The 14,262-nt window shown below is 39.2% G+C and overlaps 1 protein-coding gene across 1 annotated transcript; it reads left to right on the top strand.

Annotated features, from left to right (window-relative positions):
* The first annotated feature begins 9,309 nt into the window (after window positions 1–9,309).
* LOC141629229 (uncharacterized) lies at window positions 9,310–9,924 on the top strand. The gene has a single exon (XM_074442262.1). It carries the CDS (start codon window positions 9,310–9,312, stop codon window positions 9,922–9,924), a length of 615 nt encoding a protein of 204 aa, XP_074298363.1.
* The last annotated feature ends 4,338 nt before the right edge of the window (window positions 9,925–14,262 follow it).

Below are 14,262 nucleotides of genomic sequence, written 5' to 3'. Positions count from 1 at the left end.
AATAGGCGTTTTTTGTAAATTTGTTGGGATATTTTCGCTGCAATTTCAAGTTTTTTAAATTAATAAATTGGACAATAAGTTGTATGTCAGAGATCAAACGATAATAAGAGAATGATTTGCTTGAGAAGACAAAAAAATTTGAGTATGTTGATGTCAAAATGTGAATCAAAGTTGTTTAAATTTTGTCAAAATTTCACGTATTTTTATTTTTCTTCGAGATGAAATTCGAAAGGAATCCATGTTCATTCTTTCTGCACTAGATCCCTGAGTAGGAAGAAATGTAACCCCATAAATTCACGGGATATGGCCACCTTGAATCTAGTTCCTGTTATTTCTTTAAATTTTTTTGGGTAGCTAATTTTATTCATTTAGTTTCCTCGTGACTTGGAAATTTTTAGATGCTGCTTTTTGTAGCCCGTATTTTATTAATATCTTATGTCATAAACTTTCCAATTATAATCTTTTCTATCTCTATGTTTCTCTTATTAATATGTTGCATCGAACAACAATTTTTCTCCTTAAAAAAAAAAAAAACTATCAACAATTTTTTTTTTCAATTCATAAGCTTAATTAAATAACAAAAAATATTTCAATCACAAACAACAATGATAGACACGAAGTAAATCAATCATATTCGATTCATTCAATTTAATTAATTTTAGATTCATATGCTTTTTTAATTTTTTTTTTTTTATTTCTACACTTTAGAATTTACGACCCAATCAATCAAGTTATTGAATTGTTTGTAATACCCCGAATAATTTTACTTTAAGATATATATATATATATATATATATATATATATATATATATATATATATAATATAGAATTATAAGAGATTTTGTAGGCTAGACTTGTATATTTTTTTGTATAAAACAACTATACTTTAGAAATCTATTACTAAGAGTATATGAGGCGGGACTCATTACGAGCTTTTGTTTTTACTAATGCGTACCATATTAGATAACTATCAAAAAGAAAAAAAGAAAAAAGAAAAAAAAGGGAAAGCTAATACGTACTAGTCTAAGTGTAACTCACCCTTGCTAGTTACATAGGCTCTACACGTTTTCTTACCTAAACATTAATCGCCTAAAAAAACCTCGCCTTTTTCGCATACGGGTAGTGATAAGCACTCATAGATATTGCTAAAACATACACGAAAAACATATACTTTGTGGATCGCATGGTTCACATACTAATCCGTGCTTATTGCTTGAGCTTCACACATTATAAAGTAGAGGAGGTATGATTTCGGGACCCTTTATCGACAAATGTAATTATTTACCTTTATATATCGTTGAAATAAGATATTAGAAATAAGCGGTTATATTAGTTTTATTGTTAATTTCATATTATGATTGTTATACCGTCCCATATTATATTTATGTCTTATATGCTATAGTACACGTTTGTCATACTAGTACCGTTGTTATATTGTATAATTGGCCAATTGTAGCATCCGGGATACGATTATTGATTTGAGATGACATTATTATGAAAATCGAAACTGTGTACACAGCAGGGGCCTTGACTCCATATGAACTAAAGGAGTGTTGACTTCAGGGGCGTTGGCTCCATATGAATTAAATGAGTGTTGGCTCTAGGGATGTTGGCTCCATGTGAAATACGTAATCTCTATCTCTTCAGTAATGGTATACATCATTAATGTGATATGAATATATATCCTGTTGGTATGGTAATGATAAATATGTTATAATGTTTGGATACCAGCCTAGTCTCTGGTAAGCTATGTACTCTCGCAAGTTTATTGTATTGTGCGATATAATGAGGAGAATTCTTAATGAATAAAGGAAATGATATAAGGCCAGTGGAGGCAACTGGAGTCATACTCAGCCTGTGGTTGGCTGATTCCGTTACGTTCACTCTTTTTCAAGTACAAGTAACCGTGAAGGTCAAGTGTGAGGAATTTCATAAAGAAGATAAGACACATAAGATGTGTAATTATAGAGTTTTAGTTTTAGTTTCATAAGTGTATTTATTTTATTGTAAGTCTTGTATTTTCCGGAGGGGAAATACGGCGGTGACACCCTTGTAATTCCGGTGTTGTCTTTTTGTTAAAATAAAGAGCTATTTTGAGCAGTCTGCTTGTTTTTTGGGGTGTTATTGAATCAGGAGCTGATCACCAGGGTTCCACTAATCCTGATCCTGACTCAAATTCAGGCCAACCTCAGCCTGATCCAGCTCAAGCACAGCCCCCTAGGTCAAGCTATCAGCTGCCAATCTGGCCAACTGATAGGATCCTCAGTTAAGTTTTAGGAAGACTGAAAATCCAAGCTTAAACAGGCCAAGTTAAGTTTAGATTAGTGCCAAATAATAAAGCAAAAGGTAGGAGAAATGTCACTATCAGGAAAAGCAGATTTCCTTATTTGATCAAGAAAAGGCCTAGTTGAGAGCTCGAGGCAATGGGAGCATATACAAAGATCACATGACATATTTTGCTAGACAACAAGATCAATTAGGAGCCTTGGGACCTCTAAGAACAACAAACAAAATGTCTGCACCAGAACAAGCCAAGGATAACTATCACCTGCTATTACCCCACTGTTTTACCTAATGCTTTTTTGGTTTTACCAGTAGTTGACTCCAATGTAAAATATTATCTTTATGTTGTGTAATCCCTAGATGGACTGATAGCCCTTGGATCAAAACTTGTACTCAGATTGCATCAAGACAAGGCCTATATAAGGTACCTATACTATTTTAAATGAATGAAAACCTTGAGACTTCTCTCAACCAATTCAAACTTGTGCTTAGCTGTAGTTTGATACCAGAATTAATAATTTAACCTATGTTAATCTGTGATTAAGTTGATCAAAGATCTGTTGGCATAACTAGGTTAACGCTGTGCTTGACTATGGGTTGATTCAGTTGTGTTGTTCAAGTTTAACTTAGAACTCTTGTGTCAATTTGTGGTGTTCTTTGTTTAAACTTATCAAACTATCATCTTTAGTTTCCTATGAACTTTCCGTGGAAATTTCAGGTAATAGTTATATCCTTTATCCATCCAAATTTGCAAAACTTTCGAGTTCAGACAACCAGTCAGTTAATCCATCTGTCAGGTTGGTTGTTGAATTTATTAAAAATAGTTAGAGTGCTTGAGAAATATTGAAACTTTGCTCAGAGTCCATTTATATATCAAAGTTAATTGTCTCCAAATTTCAAGATTTATAGAGGTAATTTGATATTTTATTTTAAATACTGAAGTTCATTATATTGTGTTCTTGTCAGTCAATTTTTCTCCTGAATTATTGACTGTCATGGGATTTTACACTGCAAATTGGTACCAAGAGCTAGGTTATAACACAATTCCACCTTCGTGTTAGTCTTGGATTAATATTATTATGAGTTCATCATCCCTAACTACATTAAAAATACAAAAAATAACCATGAGTGAAGAGAGACTTGCTGACATTGAACAAAGGGCAAATCAGCTAGCAGAAACTGTCAATGTGATGGTTGATGTTATGAATGCTGTTATGGAGAGGATTCCAAATCCCGATCCTAGAAGAAGGCCACCACTAGGCAGAGGTAGGGGCAGGGCTAGAGGCTTCTTTGTGGGAGCAGGAAGGGGACAACCTCTACCTGAGCAAGAGGAATGGTCAAATTCAGATGAAAGCAACATAACCCATGAGGAGATTCCTGAACACATAGACAAGCATCTAAAGGTAGAAATTCCTGAGTTTTCTGGTAGCCTTAATCCTGATGATTTGTTAGAATGGTTTAGAGATATTGAGAAGGTCTTTGAGTATAAAGGTTATACTAATGTTAAGGCTTTTAAAGTTGCTGTCTTGAAACTAAAAGGATATGCTTCTTTATGGTTTGATAATCTAAAACACCGAAGACTTAGAGAAGGAAATGAACCTCTTAGATCTTGGACTAAACTTAAGAAAAAAATGATGAGTAAATTTGTCACCAAGGATTATACCCAGAATTTATTCATTAAGCTGTCAAAGCTTAGACAAGATGAGAGACCTATTGAGACCTATTTGAGGGAGTTTGAACAGCTAACCTTACAGTGTGAGATTACTGAAAAACTTGAGCAAAGGATTGCTAGGTTTCTTGAGGGCGTTGATAAAAACATTGCCACTAAGGTTAAAATACAACCCTTATGGTCTTATGATGATGTGGTTAACTTGTCATTGAGAGTTGAGAAAATGGGGAAGACTAAACCCACAGTGTTTAAACCTATTGCTAAGCTTGTGAACAAGCCTTATCTGGTGCCAGGATTGGTGAAGCACCTAAATCCACAACCCTGCCCACCTCTGATAAAGGAAAGAGAGTCCTGAAACAAAAGTCTAACCCAATCCCCACTAAAATAGGATCAAATGCTTCTAGTGTCAGGGCTAGGTCCACTTCAGGAAGGATTGTCCTTCTAAAATGACTATGATAGCAGTGTAAGTGGAAGAATGGGAAAAAGAAGGAATAGTTGAGTATGAGCAAGAGAACCCTATTATGGAAGAGGCAGTTGCTGAGGAGGGGTCAAGTCAGGATGTGATCATGGCTCACCCTTATCAGGTCACAGTCTAGCTTTTAAAGAGTGATGCACTCTCAGCAAGCACCATTGGAAGAGGAGCAAAGGTCCCTCATTTTCAGGAGCAAATGCACCATTCAGGGGAGGGTTTGCAATTTAATCATTGATAGGGGAAGCTGCACCAATGTAGTATCTGTTACCATGGTTGACAAGCTTAACTTCAGCACTCAGGAACACCCAAACCCATACAAGTTGAGATGGTTAAGCAAGGGAGCAGAAGTCAAAGTTGACAAACAGTGCCTGGTACCATTTTCAATTGGGAAGGTGTATAAGGATGAAGTCTTGTATTGTAACACCTCCTTATTACCCGACTAAGGTAATTCAGAGATGTTACCATCTCGATTTCCCGAGGCGGTAAATCGGAGATACAATCAAGAAACATTTATTATAATTAAATAAGTTTAGTGATTACAAACCATAAATGTAAACAAATGATAAATGAAATACAACTCGTCTATGACTATATCATCCACCTAGTGGCTAAGTACTCGACTCCAAAGTCCGTAGCGCGGCCCGAATCCTGATCACGTCAACAAGCAAAACCTGTACTCAACCTGCTCCCCATATGATCGGAAATATCATATGGATCGACACAGGCCACCCCGAAAATAGGTGACAATTACACAGACACACAAACGTTAGTTTCAATAAATAAAGTGCGATACAACTCCAAGTGTGTGAGTATACAACACGACTATGATATGAATGAGACGCTATCAAATAACCACCACATTGGTACCGGGACACGTCCAAACGTACCCACAACCACCACGGTAGCGGGACACGCCCAGGCATACCGACAACCACACTGGTTCCGGGACATGCCCAGACATACCAACAACCACAAATAGGTACCGGGACATGCCCAGACGTACCGATTCCGGAAGCCAACCGGGTCCCCTGCCAGACGTCATGTCTCAACTACACGAGTTCCTCCGTAACTCAAGCCGTTAATGTGCACATCCCTCTTAGAGTGGGAAGCTCTAAGAGGTGACTCAAGCGTAAGACGGTTTCCCAACCGCCTTACGTCTCCATAACAACAAGTAAACCACCATGTCCTCCGAATACAAGACATTATAATAAATGTAAGATACCATATAACATGCCAATTACCGACTCATCTAATGCAAATGAATGACAAATGACTCATTTAACAATTAGACATAATATTGAAACTGAGTAGGATAAACCTACCTTTTAGCAAATCCCGCTAAACAATAAGGCAACCGGATAAAAATGTGCTCCTCCATAAAGTCGGCACCTAATTACGATAATTATATAATTATTAACTAATCTAATTAAATGAAATACGAATTCAATTAATTAAATTAAAACCCGTCTTAAGCTATTCAACTCTCGTCTTAATTACACTCGGTCAAAATAACCCTTGCACCACCGTGTACACCACTAACCCTAGCCACCATAGCCACCCTCTTCCGCCACTGTGACAACTGCCACCAGCCACAGTGGGTCCTACAGCCGACAACAACAACCGCCCCAACCACACCCGACACTAACAACAAAACACCCGCAACAACACACACCCATACTAGCCTAGTCACCACCGTCACCTCCTCCTGACCATGGTGGGTCTAGCAGTAGCCACCATGCCACCAGAGACCGCGGCAACCGACAACCCAACAACAACAAACACGACAATCACAACCAACACCACCCGAGTACCCCCCTCCCCCTTGAACCCGTTTTCTACAACCTACGGCCACCTATACCACCACCTTAGACCACCACCACACTCCCCTATTAACTCTCAACACAACCACCCCACAACCAACCCAAGTCAGGCCCGCAACGGTGGTAAAAACCGAGTCCAAAGACCACAAAAATGGCAACAAACACCACATTTAAAGCTCGGTCAAACTCGTTTTTGGTGGTCAACAGGTGGTCAAAGGTCGGTCAAGGTCAGTTCCAAGGTGGGTCAAGGTCGAGGCGGGTCAACGGTATAAATTAAATAATATAAAAGCTAGTATAAGACGGTATTACCTTAGGATCACGAGGCGGAGGGACAAAATCTCCACTTTCTCTTCCTTTTTCTCTCTTCCTCTCATTTTATGAATTTTGTGAGATTTTTAGTGGATAAGGGTGATGGGTGGATAAGGGTGGAGTATATAAGGTAGGTGAGTGGAAGTTTCTATCAACAGTCACAATTACTACCGTCTCGAGTTAATTATTATCGTATATTATTATTACCATTATTATTATTATTATTATTATTATTATTATTATTATTATTATTATTATTATTATTATTATTATTATTTTTATTATTTTTATTTTTATTATTATTATTATTATGAGATGCACGCAACTTTCATTAAAATAAAAATAAAAGGTTTACATGAAATTGGTGGGGAGCCGAGAGACAATCTGGGCTCCCACACCCTTAGCAATAGCAAAGCTAAGTCTAGTAAAAATGTAAGCGGCTACCCGAGCCCCCGCATCCTGAGATACCGAGAATTTCTGGATCCGCTTGAGCAAGACAACAAAGATCCGAACCAGGCTCCCAAGTGAATAGAAAGAGAAAGGTAGGAAACCATAACCCGCTACCGCGCACAAATCCCCATACTTAGCACACTTTATTTGAGCAAAGATCGGGCGACAACCCGCCCCGCACCAAATCTGCCAACCCAGTCTGAGTCAAAGGGGAAGAACCTGTCAGGTCGACGCACACATCACGCCCCCTGTCCCAAGAATAAAGCAATTATTATTATTATTATTATTATTATTATTATTATTATTATTATTATTATTATTATTATTATTATTATTATTATTATTATTATTATTATTATTATTATTATTATTATTATTATTATTACTATTGTTGTTGTTGTTGTTGTTGTTGTTGTTGTTGTTGTTGTTGTTGTTGTTGTTGTTGTTGTTGTTGTTGTTGTTGTTGTTGTTGTTGTTGTTGTTGTTGTTGTTGTTGTTGTTGTTGTTGTTGTTGTTGTTGTTGTTGTTGTTGTTGTTGTTGTTGTTGTTGTTGTTGTTACTATTATTATTATTATCATAATAATAATAATAATAATAATAATAAAAATTATTATCATTACCATCTTATAATAATAATAATAATAATAATAATAATAATAATTATTATTATTATTATATTATTCCGTCTCATGTATAACTCGTAGAAACAATATAAAATATATAATTATAAAATACGGGGTATTACATGTGTGATGTGATACCTATGGATGCCTGCCACCTGTTGTTAGGCAGACCCTGGGAATTTAACAAGAACTCAGTGTATCAGGGAAGGAGCAGCACCTACTCTTTCAAGCAGAGTACCGGGAAGATTACTCCAACTCCTCTACCGGTTAGTCAAAGGAATTGGAATTCCGGCTTGATACATTACCCAAACTTTCTTTCAAACATTGCTACCAAGGACCAAAGAGATGGTGAATGCCTCCGCGGGGGGAGGATTTGATCACCTAGGAGATGAAGAGGGTTCGGCCTTTATCAAAAAAATGGTTGACTTATAGTCTAACTATGGGTCAGAGGTAACATGTTGAGAAGAAGTAGCCGCTATCCACAAGAGAACTCTTCTAGCTCAAATGCCGAAACCAATGCTAAACTTGATCTTATCACAAAGAAACTTGAGCAAATGCAAAGGAATCAAGTGCACCAAGCTAGTGCCTCCCATGGTACACCCATGGAAGAGGTCATTCCTAACTCTTCTTGTGAATTGTGTGGGGGAAATGGACATACTCTTTATGTGTGTGCCAATAATGCTTACAATGTGGGGGTATGATGATAATGTTCAAGATGTCAACGCTTTTCAAAGCTACAACAACAATATGAGGCCACTAAGGCAACCCTACAACAACAACAACCAAAGCAATTACAACCCCAATTCCAACTTCTATCATCCGGACATGAGGAATACCCCACTCTTGAGTTATAAGAGCACGAATGTGAAAATTCCGCAACACATCCAACCGCAAAAAACCAACCCATCCGGGTTTTCTCAACCTAAGGGTGGAAACCAAAATCCAAGGAGCAACTTCAGAAATGAAAACCAATGGTCAAACAACAACCAAAACCGAAATTTTGGGAACGAACCTCAAGTGTACCAAGATTTTGGTGGTAACCAAGGTAATCAAAGCTTTTACCAAGGAAACCAAGGGAATCAAGCAAATCAAGGGTTTGGCCACGGGTTTGTTCAAGGATTTCAAGACCAAGGGTATAGCCAAGGGGCTAAGGGAACTTATCAAGGGGGATACAACAACAACAATCAAGGCCCCAACGCCCGATTTGACTATAGGTTACCTTTACCTTTGGCTAACCAACTATTCCAAGAGCCGAATATGGAATCTCAATTTGGTGACTTGATGAAAGTGGTGAAGAATATGCAAATATCTCACCAAGAAGAAATGAACAACCTCAAGAAAGACATGGAGGCTTGAATGGCTTCCCAAGCACTAGCCAACCCTATAAGACCTCCGAAAGGTTTCTTAGGGCAAGGGCAATCATCAAGAGACCATGCAAAAGTTAAATATGTGAATGCTATTGAGGTGGAAGAATCTCATGTGCCACCTAATCTAGGTGAGAGTTCAATACCAACACCCTTTGTGACAAGTGAAAAGATTGATGACACATTTAGTTCAACCGCTACCGAGTTTGAGAAAGGAAGAGGTTGTGAAATTGAAGATGAGTTTGTCCTTGAAGAGATAATGGAAGCACCAATTGAAAGAAAGAGACGGAATTTGATCCGGAAGAAGTATAAATGCTAATGGTGGAAGATGACCCGCCAGCCGAGCAAGAAGAGGCCAAAGATGACTCTAGATATGAGATGTTCATGAACTTAGTAAAGAAGATGGAAGCCACCTTTCCATCACCGGAAGATATGCCTCTTTACTCCGATTTCCTAGCGGAAGTTGTTGCAAGGAAATGGAGTAAGGATGACCATGAGCTTGTTGCTTCAAGGGAGGAATATAACTCGGTCATAACAAATGAGGTGCCCGTCAAACTTGATAACCTAGGAAGTTTCTCAATTCCATGCACCATTGGCAACCAAAAAGTGGACCGTGTTTTGTGTGATTTGGGAGGAAGTGTTAGCGTGATACCTCTCATGAATGTGAAGAAGTTATATGTTACAAACTTGACCCACACTTCCATTAAAATCAAGCTAGCCGACGGAGCAATCAAACCACCAATTGGGATTCTAAAGGATATCATGGTAAAAGTCAACAAGCTCTCTATTCCCGTGGACTTCGTGGCGATGGACATCCCTATGGGTAGGCGCTCCCATATCATCCTTGGTAGGTCATTTTTGGCCACGGGAGGAGCTATTGTTGATGTTCAAAGGCGAAGTTTGTCATTTGAAGTCGGGAATGAGAAAGTTTAGTTTAAGTTACCAAGTGCTACTAAGAGAGAAGTGGTCAAAGACACGTTTGCTTCAGAAACATTGGGGCATATCTTATGCCAAGGAACTCATGTGCAAAGAGATCACAAAAAGGAAAACCGAGTATGGCTTGTGCATGATGAGAAAGGAAAAGAGAAATTCCAAGTTAAGAATGGAATGAATGACACCAGTGTCCCTACAACCGAGTCCGTGTCCACCGCCTTAGGTCCGAGAACTGGTTTCAAGAATGAGGACGTGCAAAAACCGAGGAAGTTGATAAGGAAATTTCGCGGGAAAGGAGAGTGTGTCAACTATCATGCAAAGGATAAAGGGTTTGATGATAACAAAATGGACCTTGAAGAAGAGCAGGGCTAAAATGGCAAGAAGTGAATCGAGCCACGAGTGAACTACAAAATGAGTTGGTAAGAGCGAAAGATCCTCTTTTCTTGAGCAAGTTCAAGTCAAGTGCTAGTGATAAAAGGACAATAGAGGGACACCAAGGGGGTGATCCTAGCTAAATGAATCTTCTCATCATGATAGGTTTGGTGGAGTTCCTCAAGAACCACCATTTTTTGTAAATATTGCATGCATATTAGGTAGAACATGAGAGCACTTGGAACAATTTTCTTCTTCTGCAAACTTGGTTTTGGTGACGGGATGTCACACCGATATTGTCGTTTAGGAAATGTGGAACACAAGCATACCCTTCACTCAGCCTAGTTCCCAACATGATGCGTTGACTTAAAAGTGGAAAACATGCAAATCAAGGCCAAGTGGAAAACATGCAAATTACAAAAGAAGAGGAAAACACGAAGAGAGGGATGCCCAACCGAGCCACAGGCAGCCTGCCCCCTTATAGGCTGGGCACCCCTTGCTTTTTGAAGTTGAAAAATTGTTGAAAATTGAAGAAGATGGACTCTCAGCCGGCTTACCGGCCGCGGGTACCCCTACAGGCTGGGAAGTCCCTGTAAGTTTTGTGACAAAATTGAAGAATGAAGTGAAGGAGGGGGGGGGGGGGAGGGGGTGAGCCGGTAGGCCGGCAGCCGATCCACCGGCCACGAGCACCCTCATTGAAGGAAACTTGTAAATATTCAGGAGAGAAGAGCTCCCAGCCGACAGGCTGGGGCTGGGACTCCCCTTTGACGTCAACATTTGAGAAAAGAGAAGAGAAGGAAACTCCATACCGGTAGGATAGCAGGCGGTCCGCTGGCTGGGAGCACCCTTTTGAGTGAAAAATTGAACTAAGGTAGAAGGCATAGACTCCCAGCCGGGTGACCGGCTGGTCCCCTGACCGGCTTGGAGTCCCTTGTATGTTTTCAAAATTTTTCAAGATAACCCTAGACTCCCAGCTGGCCCACCGGCTGCCGGTCCCTAGACCGGCTAGGAGCCCCATGAAATGGCTTATAACACGCGACGGGTCATTATTTTTCTCACAATTTCTCTACTCTTCTTCTCTCTAAAATCAAATCTCTCCCTTAAAACTCCTTTAATCCTTCACAAACAACAACCAACACCATCCCAATCACTGACCCTCTTCCACCAACAACCATAGCACCAAAGAAACGGGTTCGTCGGATGTAATATAGCCCTTGTTCAAGCTGACATGTTTGCGGCGGCGGCTTCGGACACGAGTCCCGATCCGGATTTCTTGGGACTCCAATTCGCCTCAATCACGCAAAAATGTAATTTTGTGCTATTGAAACAACGTCCCCTTCACCCTACTCGTTTTATTAATCGCCCTTCAATGAGGGATCTAGGTTTAGACAAGATTTCGGTAGAATTGTTTATGGGAGTCGGGATGAAACATATGTATGGTATTCATGAAAGGACCTACCCCCATCTTACTTGGGAGTTTTTGAGCTCCCTCAAAATTGACGAACACAAAGCGTCGGGAAAGGTAGCTTTCCTCCACTTTCGACTTATGAACAAGGACTAAAGTTTAACCTTGTCCGACTTTGCAAAAAATTTCGGGCTTGATGCGTCACTGTCCCACAAGGCGCCTGCAAATTTTGATCATGGGATGGTTTGGAAGGCCATTTCTGGCCTTGATTACCGGAGAGGTGTGAAGAGGCCGGCTAATTCTATTCACAATGCGGCTATAAGAATTTGGCATAGGTTTATGGGGTGGACTGTTTTTTCTCGGGATGAACCACATAATGTCCGAGCGGAGGAGCTAGAAATATTGGGCTCCTACCTTTATCGAAACCCAAAACCATTCCAAATGTGTATTGCCCATCATACGGCCCTTCACTTCCATAAATTGGCTAATTCTTCGGGTAAATTGACCCCTATTTGCGCGAGTGGCATCATCACCATAATTGCTAAGGGAGTCATTCGGGCTCTAAATTTGAACACAATCAACTAAATTATTGGGGACACTACCCTCTCAAGGGACTACATTTAACAATCCATTAAGTGGATAATGAGGAACCCGGTTGACCGTCTTGATTATTGGCAAATCCGGGTTATGGGAATTGATAAGAACTCGGTGCCACTCCCAAATGCACCCAAAATGAAGATAGTGCCGTGTCTAGAGCACTACTTACTTGAGATTGAAAGGGAGGCGGAGAATGTTGATCCTTCGCAAGATCCGCCCATTGTCTATGGCCGTGACTGCCAACCCCCCACCCAAACGACAATGCATTACAACTTGCTCCTTACTTCCTTCCAATCTGGGCCCTTCCAACAACCTCCACCTTGGTCTTACCATCAAGAGGAGGGGTCATCTAGTCAACAACCACATCCACCACAATAATTCACTTGTCCCAATTCAATTGTAGAGTTCATGAACAACATGAACTTGGGACTTCAAACGGCCGCTAGTGAGCGGCTAGAGACGCAAAAGAGGTTGGATCGGATTTACGTTGACCAATCCATTGGTCACTTCCCCATGTAAGATGATTATATGAGACGGGGATATAAGCATCCATCCGGCCTTCACCCCTGCTACTACCTTGCCCCGGACGGGGGGTATCCTAGAGACGATTTCATCATTTATGAAGACATCAAACTCCAAAACGACTACTTTAGCCACCGCGCTTTCCCCACTCCGGCTACTCATGGAGAGGGGCATGATGCCGTATGGTTTGGCAGCACACCCTCTATTTTTGGCGGGGGTGATCTCGGTGGTGCATCCGATTCCGGTGGTGACTACATGACCGATGGATTCGGGTCGGGTGAGAACCCAATCCCAATGAACACGGATGACCTCATCCGGGAGGAGGAGTTCGGGGATGACGATGATGATGGTGAGGAATCGGGTTTTGAGGCCGGTTCTTAGTTGGCTTCCCTTGCTCCCTACCATTCCAAAGCACAAGTATGATTCCTTAAATCTAAATCTCTCATGCATAATTAGAATAGCTTGCATTTAGTTTACTTGTAATATATTAGAAATAATTTCATATAGTTTCATTCATATAGGATTGCATTAGAATTTAAATTCATGTAATATATTTTTACATATAGGATTGTATTCATGTAGTATAATTTGCATCGTACTTCAATTCTTGCATTTAGTTAGACTCATGCATTGCATCCTTGTTTAAAATAACTAAAAATTTGAAAAATAAAAAAAATCTTCAAAAACATGTATTTCATTTCCAAATTTCCTCCACACATTTACTTCCATTGGAAATTATGTAAATAAATAAGTGTGGGGAGAAAATTCTATCATTTAAAAATACAAAAAAAAGTTATTTATTTTTAAAAAATTCAAAAATTCAAAAATATGTTCTTTTATTTCAAAAAATGCCTCTTAACCACACTTCCTCCGTCATTTGATGTTGTAAATATCAAGTGTGGGGAGGAGGCCAAAAAAAAACAAAAACAAAAACATGTTATTTTATTTTAAAGAAAATTTCAAAAATTACAAAAACAAGTTTTTACTTTCAAAATCTTTTTCAAAATAACAAAAACATGTCTTTTATTTTTCCTATTTCTTCCCTACATTTCGTTCCATCGAGGACGATGTAAATTTTAAGTGTGGGAAGGAAAATATTCACTTTGTGCATATTTGTATATATTTACTTGTTAATTTGGAAAAATTACAAAAAATGCCTAAAAATTCAAAATTTTCAAAATTTTCATTAATATTGCATTGTTTATATTATATATATTGTATTTGTCCTAACCATTTTGATAGGCAACACATGCGAGCATCGGAGAAGACGTTTGGTAAAACTCTTCCAATATTTTCTCCTTTATCCTTCCTTTTCGTTTTGTATATATAAGCATGGAGGAGGATGAGATATGTGATGTGGGTGTTCCCTTTGGGAACCGTTTTGGATATGCTTGTGTTGTTGGTGTGCTGTTAGGACTAGATATTGTATGCATTTAGACTAG

Source organism: Silene latifolia, chromosome Y (assembly GCF_048544455.1).
Source record: "Silene latifolia isolate original U9 population chromosome Y, ASM4854445v1, whole genome shotgun sequence".
Taxonomy (NCBI): Eukaryota; Viridiplantae; Streptophyta; class Magnoliopsida; order Caryophyllales; family Caryophyllaceae; genus Silene; species Silene latifolia.
The sequence above is the reverse complement of the archived record's forward strand: the minus strand, read 5'-3'. Positions and strand labels throughout refer to the sequence as shown.

Coding starts and splice junctions, on each gene's coding strand:
- LOC141629229 (XM_074442262.1), top strand. CDS start 9,310: ATGGTGGAAGATGACCCGCCAGCCGAGCAAGAAGAGGCCAAAGATGAC.